This window comes from Sitophilus oryzae, unplaced genomic scaffold, assembly GCF_002938485.1.
Source record: "Sitophilus oryzae breed Bouriz unplaced genomic scaffold, Soryzae_2.0 scaffold_1145_pilon_pilon, whole genome shotgun sequence".
Lineage (NCBI taxonomy): Eukaryota > Metazoa > Arthropoda > Insecta > Coleoptera > Curculionidae > Sitophilus > Sitophilus oryzae.
The window spans coordinates 990,535-1,003,398 of NW_022145777.1; the positions used below are offsets into that span (position 1 = coordinate 990,535).

Sequence of the window (12,864 nt, forward strand, 5' to 3'; positions counted from 1 at the left end):
CTATTAGCACGCAGTCTCCCGCTAACACTTAGACTACGGGTAGTAAAATGCTACATATGGCCCATCTTACTATACGGCGCAGAGACCTGGTCTCTCAAGGCTAGAACCCTGAACCGCATCGAGGCTTTCGAAATGTGGACTCTCCGGAGACTCTTACGTGTGCCACGGACCGCACATGCCACCAACGAAGAAGTTTTAAGAACTGCAGGCTATGAACGAGAAATGCTTAATATAGTTAAAGAAAAGAAAGTCTCATACCTCGGCCATATCCTTAGAGGAGACAAATATTACATTCCTAAACTGATTCTACAATGAAAAATAGAGGGACGGCGAGGCCCAGGAAGAAAACAACATTCCTGGCTAAGAAACATACGGGATCGGTGTAACATCAACGACGCAGCCACCATATTTCGAATAGCCGAAAACGGCACTCTACACATTGTATGAAGAGTACAGACAATCGCCAACGTGCGGCTTAGCACAAGGCACAGGGAGAAGAAGAATACAGAATAAGTATCTAATAATAAAAAGTAAAAATTCTAAGAGATTTTCATAATTGGTTGTTTCACAACGCGTAACGTTCCCACATTGTACAGGATGAGTATTAAATAAGTGCAAATATTTCACACAGAGCTGGTAGATCTCGATAAAAGAAACATATTTCCCCTTTACCGTTTTTCAAATAAGTTCAATATAACCGAGTTATTTAACTTCAAAAATTTAAAAATAAATTATTTTGGCTTAAATTTTGAGAAACAATGTTTTTAAAACCATAACTTCGTAGCGATTTTTACAAAGAGACTTTTTTGACGTAAAAAACGTACTCTTCAAAACAGTTAAAAAATCTATAGGAGTCGCCCCATACAACTAGGAGTCTTATTGACATCAAAATCCCAAATTCCTCGTGTCAAAAAACACCCAGGCCTAAATTTTCATCCAAACATCGAAGTTAGTTCAAAAATTATTTGGAAAAAATCGACCTAAAAAAATAAATTTATACGACCTCTTTACTCATTTTTATCTGCAGAATATGCTCTGCCGAAGCTTCTCTAATACAATTGGGACCACCCTGTATAAATTACTTTTACCTCTATTATAGTGTAGTTCATTTTACACTTTGGTTAAAACAAACATAAAAGTATTCTACACTATGTCTCCGGATTATCTTTACAAGAAGAAATACTTTTTAAAAATGTTTGCTTATTCTAAAATAGCTAATCCCGTTTATACTTTTCCAAATTTCCATAAAGTTTTAGAGAAAAATAAAAAAAACAAGAAAATATAGTTGAATTTTTTAGTCCTAATAATCAAAAGCCAGTAATATAATTTCGATTTCATTGTTTGATAGATGGTTATTATGGTTATTATTTTGATTAAGGTCATATTTTTTTGCTAAAAACAAAAAAAAGTAGTAAAGTAACACATCCTCCGATAACTATTATCACCCTTTCCATAGCACTGAACTTATTAAATGTTGTAGTTCTTTAACATTTTACAACAGCAAAAAATATGACATTAATTAAAGTTCTATCAATAACAATCTGGCAAAGAAATAATATTTTCATGTTTTTTTTTAGTTTTTTTTTAAAACGGTATGGAAATTTGGCAAAATTCCTCAAAATGCCAATAATAAAAAAGTTTCCTCTTGTAAAGACAATCCTGGGACCTACAGTATATAATATCTAAAACAAACAACAAGCATTTTAAAAATCAGATACTAACCCTTATTTTTCGCTCTTCCCGAATCAAATCCAGAATCATTACTCGACGTACTAGCTCCCACTTTACTTTCACCTCCAACATCTCCCTCTTCCTCTTCTTCGCCGTCTTCTTCATCAACATCGTCATCATCCTCATCACTACCATCACTAGAACTGTCATCGTCATCATCACTGGTCGTACTACCCTCACTATTACTTTCGACGTTTTGCTGTTGCCAGCGACGCGGTATATGACGCGCGCGAATAAACTTAGGCTTCGCGTACAGTTCCAAAGAACCATCCTCGTTTTGATCGGGTTTTTTAAACGGATGCATCCACTGGGACAGTCTGTTTGACTTTAGGGGAACAAAGGAAGGTTCTGGGGAAGGTTCTTTTTCTGGTTCGGGTGGTGGAGGGGTTGGTGGTTCAAAAACTTTCAAGTCTGGATCAGATTTGTTGGCTTTTTCTATTAAGGAACGTTTGGACATGATTCTCATCTGACGTTCTTCTGGAGTTTCTGGCTGGTTCTCCTGAAGTTCCTCAATGATTTCTCTTGGATCCTTCAAGCCCAGATTTAGTTTAGTCAGTTTCGGTGGTTCATAAGGTTCATTATCTCGACTATTCCAGATATTTTCAGGTTCTTCATTACTAACAACATTCTCATTTTCATCCTTCTTAACTACATCGTCCTTTTTTATTTCTTTTTGCTCTTCTAATTTTTTACTTTTCAAACTAGATTGTTTTGGTGGTGAATCTTCGGTGGTGTTTTTCTTAAACCTTTGAGCTAAAGCTGAAACATTCCTCTTGGGACCTAGATCAGATTTAGATAGAAAGGTGTTTTCTTTTAAATCACTTTTAGCACTTTTTAAAAGAGATTCCGTTTTAGTTTTAGGAGAAGGGTCTTTTTGGTCTAGATTTTTTTCTATCGACACTATTTTTAACTTTCCGCTGCTTGTTCTGCTGCTACCATCAGCAACACTGTTATCACTCTTTGATTTATTAACTAAAACCGTAAAAGTACTGCACATGTTTTCGTTGCTACCCGATTTCTGTACAGTATTGTCCTCCTTGGTTCTAACTTGCACCTCTGACAAGCTTTTCAGTAATTTTTGTTTCATTTCAGTATCATCTACAGGAGGAGGTTCTTTTTTCTTAAAGATTTTACCGTCGCCAGCGACATTACCAACCTGTTTATCTTCTTTTTTCTTTAAAATACTTGTAACTACAGGTGTTTTAGGAGTAGATAATTGAACAACACCAAAGTCACTGTCTTTTAAGTTACATTTAGGCACAGTAATCTTCTTTTTAACCGGAAACTCCTGGACAGTTACGTTAAATCTAAATTTCTTCTCTTTTTTGGCACGTTTGGGACTTTCCTGTATCTCGTAGTCCTCGACAACCAGTTTCAAGTTGTTGGTGGTCTTCTCCTCGATGTCTCCTACAGAACCAGTTATAACCGGTTTTTGTTTGACCGGTATCATCTCTATTTCGACCTGCGATATGTCTTTAATCATATTTTGCAAAGAACTGTCCTTTCTCAATCTTGAAACTGGTTTGTTTGATGTCTCAGGAATGCTTATTTCACTCGATGATTTTTTCAAAGATTGTCTACTAGCTATCGATCGGGATTTAACTGATATATCTTCCTCTGTACCACTTTCTTCTTTTTCAGTCTTTTTAATAAGGTCATCAGTCTTTTTTCTGGTCACTTTCTTCTTCTTGACACCTTTAACTTTCTCTTCAATCACCGGAGGAGAATTATACAGTCCCACTTCATTTTCTGCCTGGAGAAGTGCGTCAAGTAACTCCACTTCTTCAACACTTAGAGTTGAGGAACTTCTTTTGATTTCATTGATTAAATCGTCATGGGACAGTTGCCTGCTTTGTCGTCTTCTGATATTAATGGGTTGTCCAGGATTCAAATCGTCTGTTACCTCGTTTGAAGTGATTTCATCGCAAATATCTTTGAAACTAGGGCTCTTCCTTACGGAGTTTCTTCTGTTTAGTTTTGGTGGGGTTAGATTTGAGATATTATCTTTGCTTTTGCTTCTGATTAAGAATTTTTCTTTTAAGATTTCACCTGGCGATTTTCTTTTAACTTTAGCTTCAGTAACCAGTTCCTCAGGTTTAAAGTTATCCCTCCAGCTTCTTATAGCTCCTATTTCTTTCTCTAAAGCATCTTTATGGATTGTTTGGAGCCTGATGGTAGCCCTATCACGTTTGATGTTAGTATTAGGTTTAGCTTCTTTCTCTTCACTTACTATTTCTTTTTTCGGGCTTGGAGACTTTTTTTCTGGTTCCTTGTAGTTCCGGTACTTGTTCACTGAGACATCTATGTCAGCTGTGTTGATCTTTATCGGTCTTTGAACTCTAACTTTCGGAGAACTGTGATAGATGACTTTAGGCGAACTGATTCTCCTCAAAGGCGCGATATTAGCCTCGCTGATGGTGGTGAGATGAGGTTTGTAGCCTCTGAAGTTGGTACGGTGGAGTTGTTTGGAGAAGGGAAGTATGTTCGATGCGATTATAGAGGAGTGATTGGAGTAAGGTCCTTTGAACAGAGGCGCTGTGTACGTACTGCTCGGCGTGTAGATTCCCAGTTCAGAATAGTAAGGCATTTTGGGGGCGTTGCCAATCAATCGAAATACTAAAGGTGAGAAACACTTATTTTATGGCGGGTGGGGATTATTTTCGACGGTGATCACTGTTTGGAGGATTTTGCGTATTAAACACTGGACGACGAATTAATTGTAGGAATGTTCATCACTTAAAAACATCGATATTTTGTATATCTATGTTTTATATCAGAGAAAATTATTTTTCATAATTTGCTAATCAATATATTAATATATTTCGATAATATTGGCTATTATACAGAGTATTTCAGTATCTCTTTTCCACTAATGAAATGCCTGAAATGCAATGCGAGTTTTTCAATGTAGCATGTACAGGGTGGGTCAAATTCGATGCTTTTAAATGGAAACACCCTTTTCTATAGGAGATAGACGAAAACTAATATCGGTGTCTGGAGCTCAATTTTTATCAAAAACATGATGGTGAAAACCGCACATCAATATATGTTACCGTTTCGGAGTTACGGGGTGTTTTTCAAAAATGTGCATTTTTAACAAATCGCTGTTACTTTTTTGCTATGGAAAATTTTGTATTTCTATGAAAACATTTCCAAAGCACCTTTTTACGTAGAATTTAATCGTTTAAGTATACTTTTTTTAAAATTAATAATTTAAGAGTTATCAACAGAAAAATTGATTTTTTATTTGGGACACCCTCTATATTTTTAATTAACTGAAAAGAATTTAAAATTACCCTTCCAAAAATATAGCACACTTGATATTTTGTTATAATCCCCTTCGAAATACAGCATTTTTAAAAGTTTGCCTCTTTTAACTAGTAGGCTTTGGACCCCTTATTGATGATATGCCCTTAATGGAACTCGAAAACATATTTTTCCAACAAGCCGACGACGCACCGCCTCTGAACGCTGAAGTTATCAGCCAATTTTTGCAGCCAATTTCAAGAATAATTGAACAGCTAACCAAGATCCCAGCCGTTGGCCATCGAAGCCGCCTGACTTAGTGCCCATGGATATAACCCTTTGGATATATTTGCGGAAGAATAAAGGTTTCTTATTCTTCCGTATAATCTAGACAAGAATTAGAAATACTTAGCAGTTATGAGAGGGTATCTTTCACCCCCAATGAGTTAATGAATTCCGCGAAAAATGTTCAAAAACTGCCCCGTCTGTCCATAACAGAAGACGGTCGATATGTCGAACACCTGTAGCAAAATCTCATGTCTTGGTTTGCTATTTATTTTTATTGTTATTAGATATACATAGTTTAAATGTGTTGATGTTAGTTAAATATATTTTAAATTGTTATAAAATTCTGCATCTCTCATAGCAAATATTATTTTCGTTTTAATTGATTTTTTTTGCATTACAGCCGGTGCCGTTCAAAGCCGACTTATTTAAAGCGGGCGAATTTTTATATACTCTATATCTCGAAGAGGAATCGAACAAAATATCAAGTGTGTTATATTTTTGGAAAGGTAATTTTAAATGTTTTTCAATAAATTAAAAATATACAGGGTATCTCATACAAAAAATCAAATTTTCTGTTGATAATTCTTAAATTATTAATTGTAAAAAAATTATACTTAAACCATTAAATTCTTTGTAAAAAGGTGCTTTGGAAATGTTTTCATAAAAAAACAAAATTTTCAATGGGAAAAAAGTTACAGCGATTTGTTAAAAATGCATATTTTTGAAAAACACCCCGTAACTCCGAAACTGTAACAGATATCGATATGCGGTTTTCACCATCATGTTTTTGACAAAAATTGAGCTCCAGACACCGATATTAGTTTTCGTTTATCTCCTATAGAATAGGGAGTTTCCATTTAAAAGCGTCGAATTGACCCACCCTGTACAGGGTTTTTGCATAACGCGTTTTTTAGAGAGATCTCATTCAGATTCACAGACAATTCACAGGCAATTCTAAATATTTTAGATTGAATATACAGGGTCCGGCGAAAGTGCGTCGGTCATCTGTAGCACCTATAATAAAAAACTAAGAAATTTTGTTTAATTGTAGATCTAATGTACGTATTAGGATGTATCTCAGGAAAATATTTTATCTCCTATAGGGTGGCTCAAAAAAGTGTGAGAGGATCGCGTTGATTTTTTTTAAATGAAACACCCTGTATATTATTGCATTTTTGACTTCCTTTCTGATCACTTTACCTGATCTTAAAATATTTTTAAATACGTTTTGATAGTTTCATAGATATTAATAAATAAATAAAAATTATATATATATTTTAAAGCCTTTTTTTCAAAAAATTATTAAAAATACAAGAAATGTCCTGAAATGAAAACTATACTAGGTATTTACTATAGTTTGGTTTGTATTTTCTTTTCTATAAATATCATAATCTTAATCCATACCGGGTTGTCAAAATTCTATGCCAACCTTTCTAAAATATAAAATAAATTTTCTTCCTTTTTTTAAATGGAACACCCTCTATATTATTTTCTTTCAACTGTAAAATAACAGAAAAAAATTATTAGGTAGCTTTGATGAACAATTGACAAATCCATATGTAATACCATATTATGAATATTCGCAAAACCATTCAAAATTTTGAAATACTTTAAATAAAAAAAATGTTCGTTTTTTAATTTTCCATCTAATAGAAGAGGAATATTATACAGAATGTTGGCCATTTAAAAAAAACGGAAAAACACTATTTTATATTTTAGAAAGTTTGGCATAGAATTTTGAACACCCTGTATGGTTTAAGATTACGATATTTATAAGAAAGTAAGTACAGACCAACTATAGTAAATACCTAGTATATTTTTGTTTTCAGGACATTTCTTGTATTTTTAATATTTTTTAAAAAAAAAGCTAATTTTTTTTAAAAAGTGTTCCATTTAAAAAAATCATCCGGATCCACTAACACTTTTTTGAGCCACCCTGTAGAAGTTAAAATATTTTCCTAAAATACATACTTTAAGACCTCCCTTAAACAAAATTCCTAAGTTTTTTATTATAATCTGCCCTGTGTTGATATACTTAGTCATTAGTAATCAATATAACTCTAAAAGTATCGATAACTCTTTCAATACATCGATATAGCTCGAACATTCCTAATTAATTGAAACAAATCGACAAACAGGTGTCTCTAACGGTAGAAATAGTGCCAAGCGTCAAGAAATCTTCCAACATTATTTGGTTAAAGTATTTTTAGACCAATTAGAGTTATTTCTTTTATACTTCCGAACAACAATCATCGAATATCGAACAATAACAAAGGTAGATAGTTGTTTATCGAACTTTTAATGCGTTCAGAGCGAGCCAAAAAACTTTTTGAAAGCTTATTTTTCAGGAGCACGGTAATTGTTTGATAACATGCGATTTCTAAATTTAGCGCTTTTGGTATTTTTGACGTAAATTACTTTTGGATGACTCGAACCGAACATCGCTTTTTTTTCTTGTAGTAGAATCATTGTCGTAAAAGCGTTAAAGCTTAAGGTCTGTTCACATGTGTCAGACACGTCTCATATTAGATGCTGCAAAACCACAAGAATAAGCAGCCTTTAGAAGCGGCTTTTCAGCAGAGTGGATCACATATTACCTAAACTGTATTCAAATTCAAAATGCACCAATATAAACAAATGCACAGTGCGTGATCAGCACGTGTCAGGCGAGAGCCAGCGGCGAAATCTACCCTGATTGGCCGGCCAGCCATAGAGCCGTTGACGTAGGCGGTTGAGATTTTTTACAGGGTCGGCTTGCATAGCGCGTTAAGGAATACTCTTTGATAAAATAAAAATGCTTTTTAAATTTATTCCCAACCAAGCGAGTAAAATCAGAACGGTCAACTATTTCAATAATAATTGTTGATCACTTCGTACAAGTTACAAGTTACAAATAGAGAAAATATTATTTATGTTTGCATAAAATATTTTTACAATTTAGTACACACGTACCTACTACAAAAAGTCAAAAGTTATATATTTTATATAAAATTATTATTAAATGTTAATAAAACTATAAATTTTGTAAATCTAATGTTAATAAATGTTATGTTTAAAAATAGAAGTTTTTATTTGACTAGTTTTTCAAAAAAATGTCGTTATACTTTAAAACGGATAATACAGCAGGCTACGAAAGCAAGTTAAAACTAAGTGCTTTTTTGTCAACTAAAATGTATTAAATTATGTTATAATGCAATTGGTCTTTTAAATGATGTAAAAACCTTTACATCATTGCATTTTTTACAAACAGTATTTTAGAAACAGATACCTATTTATACCGATGTTCAGATATTGCTGTCAATAATTGAAATAAAAAAATCAGTAGTACCAAATAAAAAGATAATTATTTTAAAGGACAAATTAAGCCCTTTTAAAAAACACCAAATTTGTTAAAATCGGTCGTGCCAAAGAGTAATGTAATATTTTAATATTCCCGTCCCCTTCCCATCACTTTATTTCTCTAATTATATATGTAGTTTGATAATAATTAAAGGTAATTATTGAGAAAACTGGAAATCGCGTCCGATTTTCACCAAAATTGGTATACACCCTATTTTGAGATCGTAGATTACGAATCTGAACATTTTTCCTGGCGGTCTATTACCGTTTTTCAGAAAAACGGAAAATAGTTTCAACATAGAATTTTACTTAATTTCTCATATTTTTAAGGTTTTCTCGCACATATTTTGTTAGGTATTCAATAAACAATAAGGTCTTTGCTATTTTCTGTTACTTCTTTAACCAATTCTATGCATAATAGAGGAAAATTTGCTAAAATAAATTTGTAAACAATCTAAAAATGTTGGGTTATGTGTTTCTGGCATTTAAAGCAACGTCGCCAATGCTGAACGTAAATTTAGCGTGTTTTTTTCGCTCATTCTGAGATTACGAAAGGCGGTTGCCTGAGGAACGGCTCCTTCCCATAACTGCTATTTTACCAACGAGATCTGACTATTTATAACCACGAAGTGGCACGAAAGAGTTTTGTTTGGTTTGGTTAGGTCATTTTTGTTTGGTTTGCCACAACTTCTATGCGGAGGGTGTTAATCTTTTTTTGTTATATTATATAAAAAAAAGATTAACCCCCTCCGCAAAGAAGTTGAAACCAATGCAATCAAAATTCTTTCATGCAACTTCGTGCTTATAAATAGTATTTATATAACTTCTTTGCGAAAGGGTTTAATCTTTTTTTAATATAATATAACATAAAAATATCAACCCCCTAAGCATAGAAGGTGAAAGCAATGTAATTATAATTCTTCCGCGTAACTTTGTGGATATAGGTATATTTAACTATTGTCAAATCTCATAATAGGTAATTTATTTAAAATCCCTAATCACCCGAAAAAATTCAAATAGTTGTCTCTCTCATTACATAGGAGAGAGAAAGAAGAATATATGAAATGTCAAACTTTCATCTGGTCTCAATTTTCTTAGTGATTTTGTTAAGAAAAGTGTTTTTCAGTAAAATTTTGAACATTTTTCAATCCTCAATCAAGTGTGGCTTTTAGATAAACTATGATATAATAAAAATATAGTGAAATTATTACTAACTTTATAGAGCTGAAATAAAGAAAAATTCAATGTTGAAATTATTTTCCGTTTTTCTGAAAAACAGTAAGAGACCGCTAGTTGGTTAGGTTTGATCAGATTCGTATCAATTCAATTCAATAATTACCCATTTATATAATATAAATTTCCATCATAAAATATAAACAATATTAAAAAATTATAAAAATATACATAATAATTTTATGATTTGAAATATCCGACCTTAGTGCGGTCCTGGTTATATTACTACAGCGTTCCTGTTCACGTGCTTGCCTCATGTCTCTGTTTACGTTTGGTGCATCTTGGGGTTGAATTTACTGTATATATGTTACGGACATTCAGTAATTGTTAACATTCACTAGGTAATGCTAGCAATTACGCACTGAACCAGTGAATGTGTTATTTTAAAGAGATATACAAAGAATTCAAAGCTAGAAAAATGATATATAAAACAACCCCAGAATTTACAACTGGCAAAAGAATACTACAGGACGACGCAATATCCCCAAAGCTGTTTTCAGCAACTCTCGGTGACAGTGTCGGACGTGTGTGTGTTCATCTTCATTATAATTAAACTCAACGATATATTTTTTGTTGTAACTGAGACTGTTTAACGGGTCGGTAGTGAGACCCGACTGACATATGTGAACAGGCCTTTACAGAGAAATTCACCAAAGGATTTACATTTATTTTCAGATATTTTAAGCCGTTGTTTTGTCTCTGCTAATTTATTGCTACAATATTTTAAGATTTTCGTTGAAATGTTGACGATTTTATGGGCATACATTGTGCTAACCTTACCTAACTAAAATATCGTCAGGAAATATATACAGTGTGGTTTAAAACAAGTGCGAAAAACTTTAAGTGGTGATTCCTTGCTAAAAATGAGGGTCGTTTTGATATAACAATTTAGAGAATTTCGAAATCTATTTTGAAACAATCTGTTTAGTTTTTATATTAGGTACATTTTCAATTTATTTTGGAAATATAAATGTTCATTCTTAAAACCACCTGAAAAAGTAGCCTAAACCGATCCTTGACAAGTGAAATAAAAACAAAAATTATCATTTATAATTAAATTTCATCTGATTTTTTTGTTTTTGTCTCTGAATAGGAATCTATCCTTCTAAAATATTGGTAAAAATTTTAAATTATAGAAGTATTTTATGTTCTTTTAATAACGAACTTTAAAAAGAGTTATAACTTCTAGAAACAGCAATAAAAATAGACTAGGAAAACCGTTTAAGTATACACAAACATCTTAATTGACCACATGTTTTAACTTTTGCGTCAAAGTCAGCTTGCTACTAGCTTGGTACGCTGAATTATTTTCGCAAATCCCCGTCAGGCAATAATGAAAAAAATAAAGAAAAATTATTTTTTTATCATAAAACAAACACAGAAATATACCCTTTTAAAGTTTACATAGTTTTAAAGTGGTTCACCCTTATAACTTTTTTATTTTTCGGGCAAAAAAAACCGAAATTTGGTATTATCAGTATATGAAGGATTGATTGATTGATCCGTATTCAATTGTTTTTGGTCACTTCCTGTTTCAACGGAAATCACTACAACTTTTGATTTTTAAATGGTACCATCGGTATTTTTTTTTCTTTACTTGATAGAAAATGACTTTCTGAATAGAATGACATATCAAATGTCAAATTTTGACATTTCCGCTTAAAAAATAGAAATTTAAATTTCAATCTAGAGTACTGTGGTTGTGTTCATAAGAACAATTTGCCTGGAAATATGAGGTATGTGATACCAAATTATTCGTTAAAAAATGCTTTCTCTAAATATTCTAATAAGCCACCATCCTTCCATTTGAAAAAAAAATGAGTTATAATTAAAAATACCATATGGGCATCGTTTAGACTATCAAATGTATTTTTCTAAGGCTCCTTGATTAAAAATTAGTGATTTTGACACAGCCATGACACTCATCTAGATTGAAATTTAAAATACTATTTTTTAAGCGAAAATGTCTATAACTAACAATGTTATTATTATGATTAATAAAAAAAATGAGTATCCAGAATGTTATTCATATTATTTTTGGTTTTCGGAAAAATTAAGTGATTTCAAGTGAAAAAAAACTAAAATAGAATATGTAGTAAATCGCTCAACTACAGAAAAACATTTTAATTGATCACATGTTTAAGTTCCACGCTTTCTTTTAAAGCTGTTGAAAGAATTATTTTTTACACATTCATCTAGATAATATTTTGAGCAAAAAATATGCTGAGTTAACTAAAAATGTTTGTTTTACAAAAGAAATATAATATGTATATTGAAACACATATTCTCTGTTTTGCGCAATTTTATTTCATATTTTTAACATTTTTTTTTATATTTTAACTGGGTATTTATAGAAAATTGCATTATAAAAAACTGAAAATTTAAAAAAGAAGCCTTTAAAATATTCTACCTATAGGTATACAATTTTCTTTTTATTCCATTCACTGAACACATGGCTGTTATTGGCAATTTAACCCTAATTTTTGTCAATTTACTATATATAGCTTGAAAAAAATATACAAAAAGAAAAACAGTTTCCATTCAAAAACATCCTTTTCTATTTTGTAAGAGTCTTTGAAAAAATACGTTTGTTATTGTTACGTTTGCAATGTAAATATATAATTGATACAATTTTTATTCTCTTATATTTTATTTCATTCAATTTGTCACAATCCCAAATACAAATAAAATATATATAAAAAAAAAATTAAATAATCATTGCTTTAAATCACTTTTTTTAACTTTCTACAGACTTTATTATAAAAATTTATAGTTAAAAAATGTTTTTATATAAGTTTCATAATATAGTATATTTTCTGTTTATCCAAAAAAAATAATGACTACATTTAAGCACACTAAATATACTTTCCTTTTGTTAAAAAAAAATTTGAAATATTTATATATACAGGGTGAGTCTTAAGTAAGTGCAAATATTTTTAGAGGTGGTATATTTCGACCCCAGAAACACGATTATGAGTTTTCTGCAAAAAAAATGTTTACAAAATTTGAATTTTTTTGAAAAAAAAA

The 12,864-nt window shown here is 31.6% G+C and overlaps 1 protein-coding gene across 11 annotated transcripts in view; it reads right to left on the reverse strand.

Annotated features, from left to right (window-relative positions):
• The window catches only part of LOC115886471 (putative protein kinase C delta type homolog), a 165,977-nt gene that overhangs the window by 104,914 nt on the left and 48,199 nt on the right, over positions 1-12,864 (reverse strand). For 4 of the 11 annotated variants that reach the window (XM_030905636.1, XM_030905662.1, XM_030905672.1 and 1 more), the window contains exon 2: positions 1,723-4,404. The exons of 4 other annotated variants lie outside the window; for them this stretch is intronic. In XM_030905636.1, the coding sequence (XP_030761496.1) occupies positions 1,723-4,318 (2,596 nt within the window). In that variant the 5' untranslated portion in view covers positions 4,319-4,404. Of the gene's footprint in view, positions 1-1,722; positions 4,467-12,864 lie in introns of all 11 variants that reach the window. 3 more of the 11 variants (XM_030905664.1, XM_030905644.1, XM_030905653.1) reach the window with 3 other exon arrangements.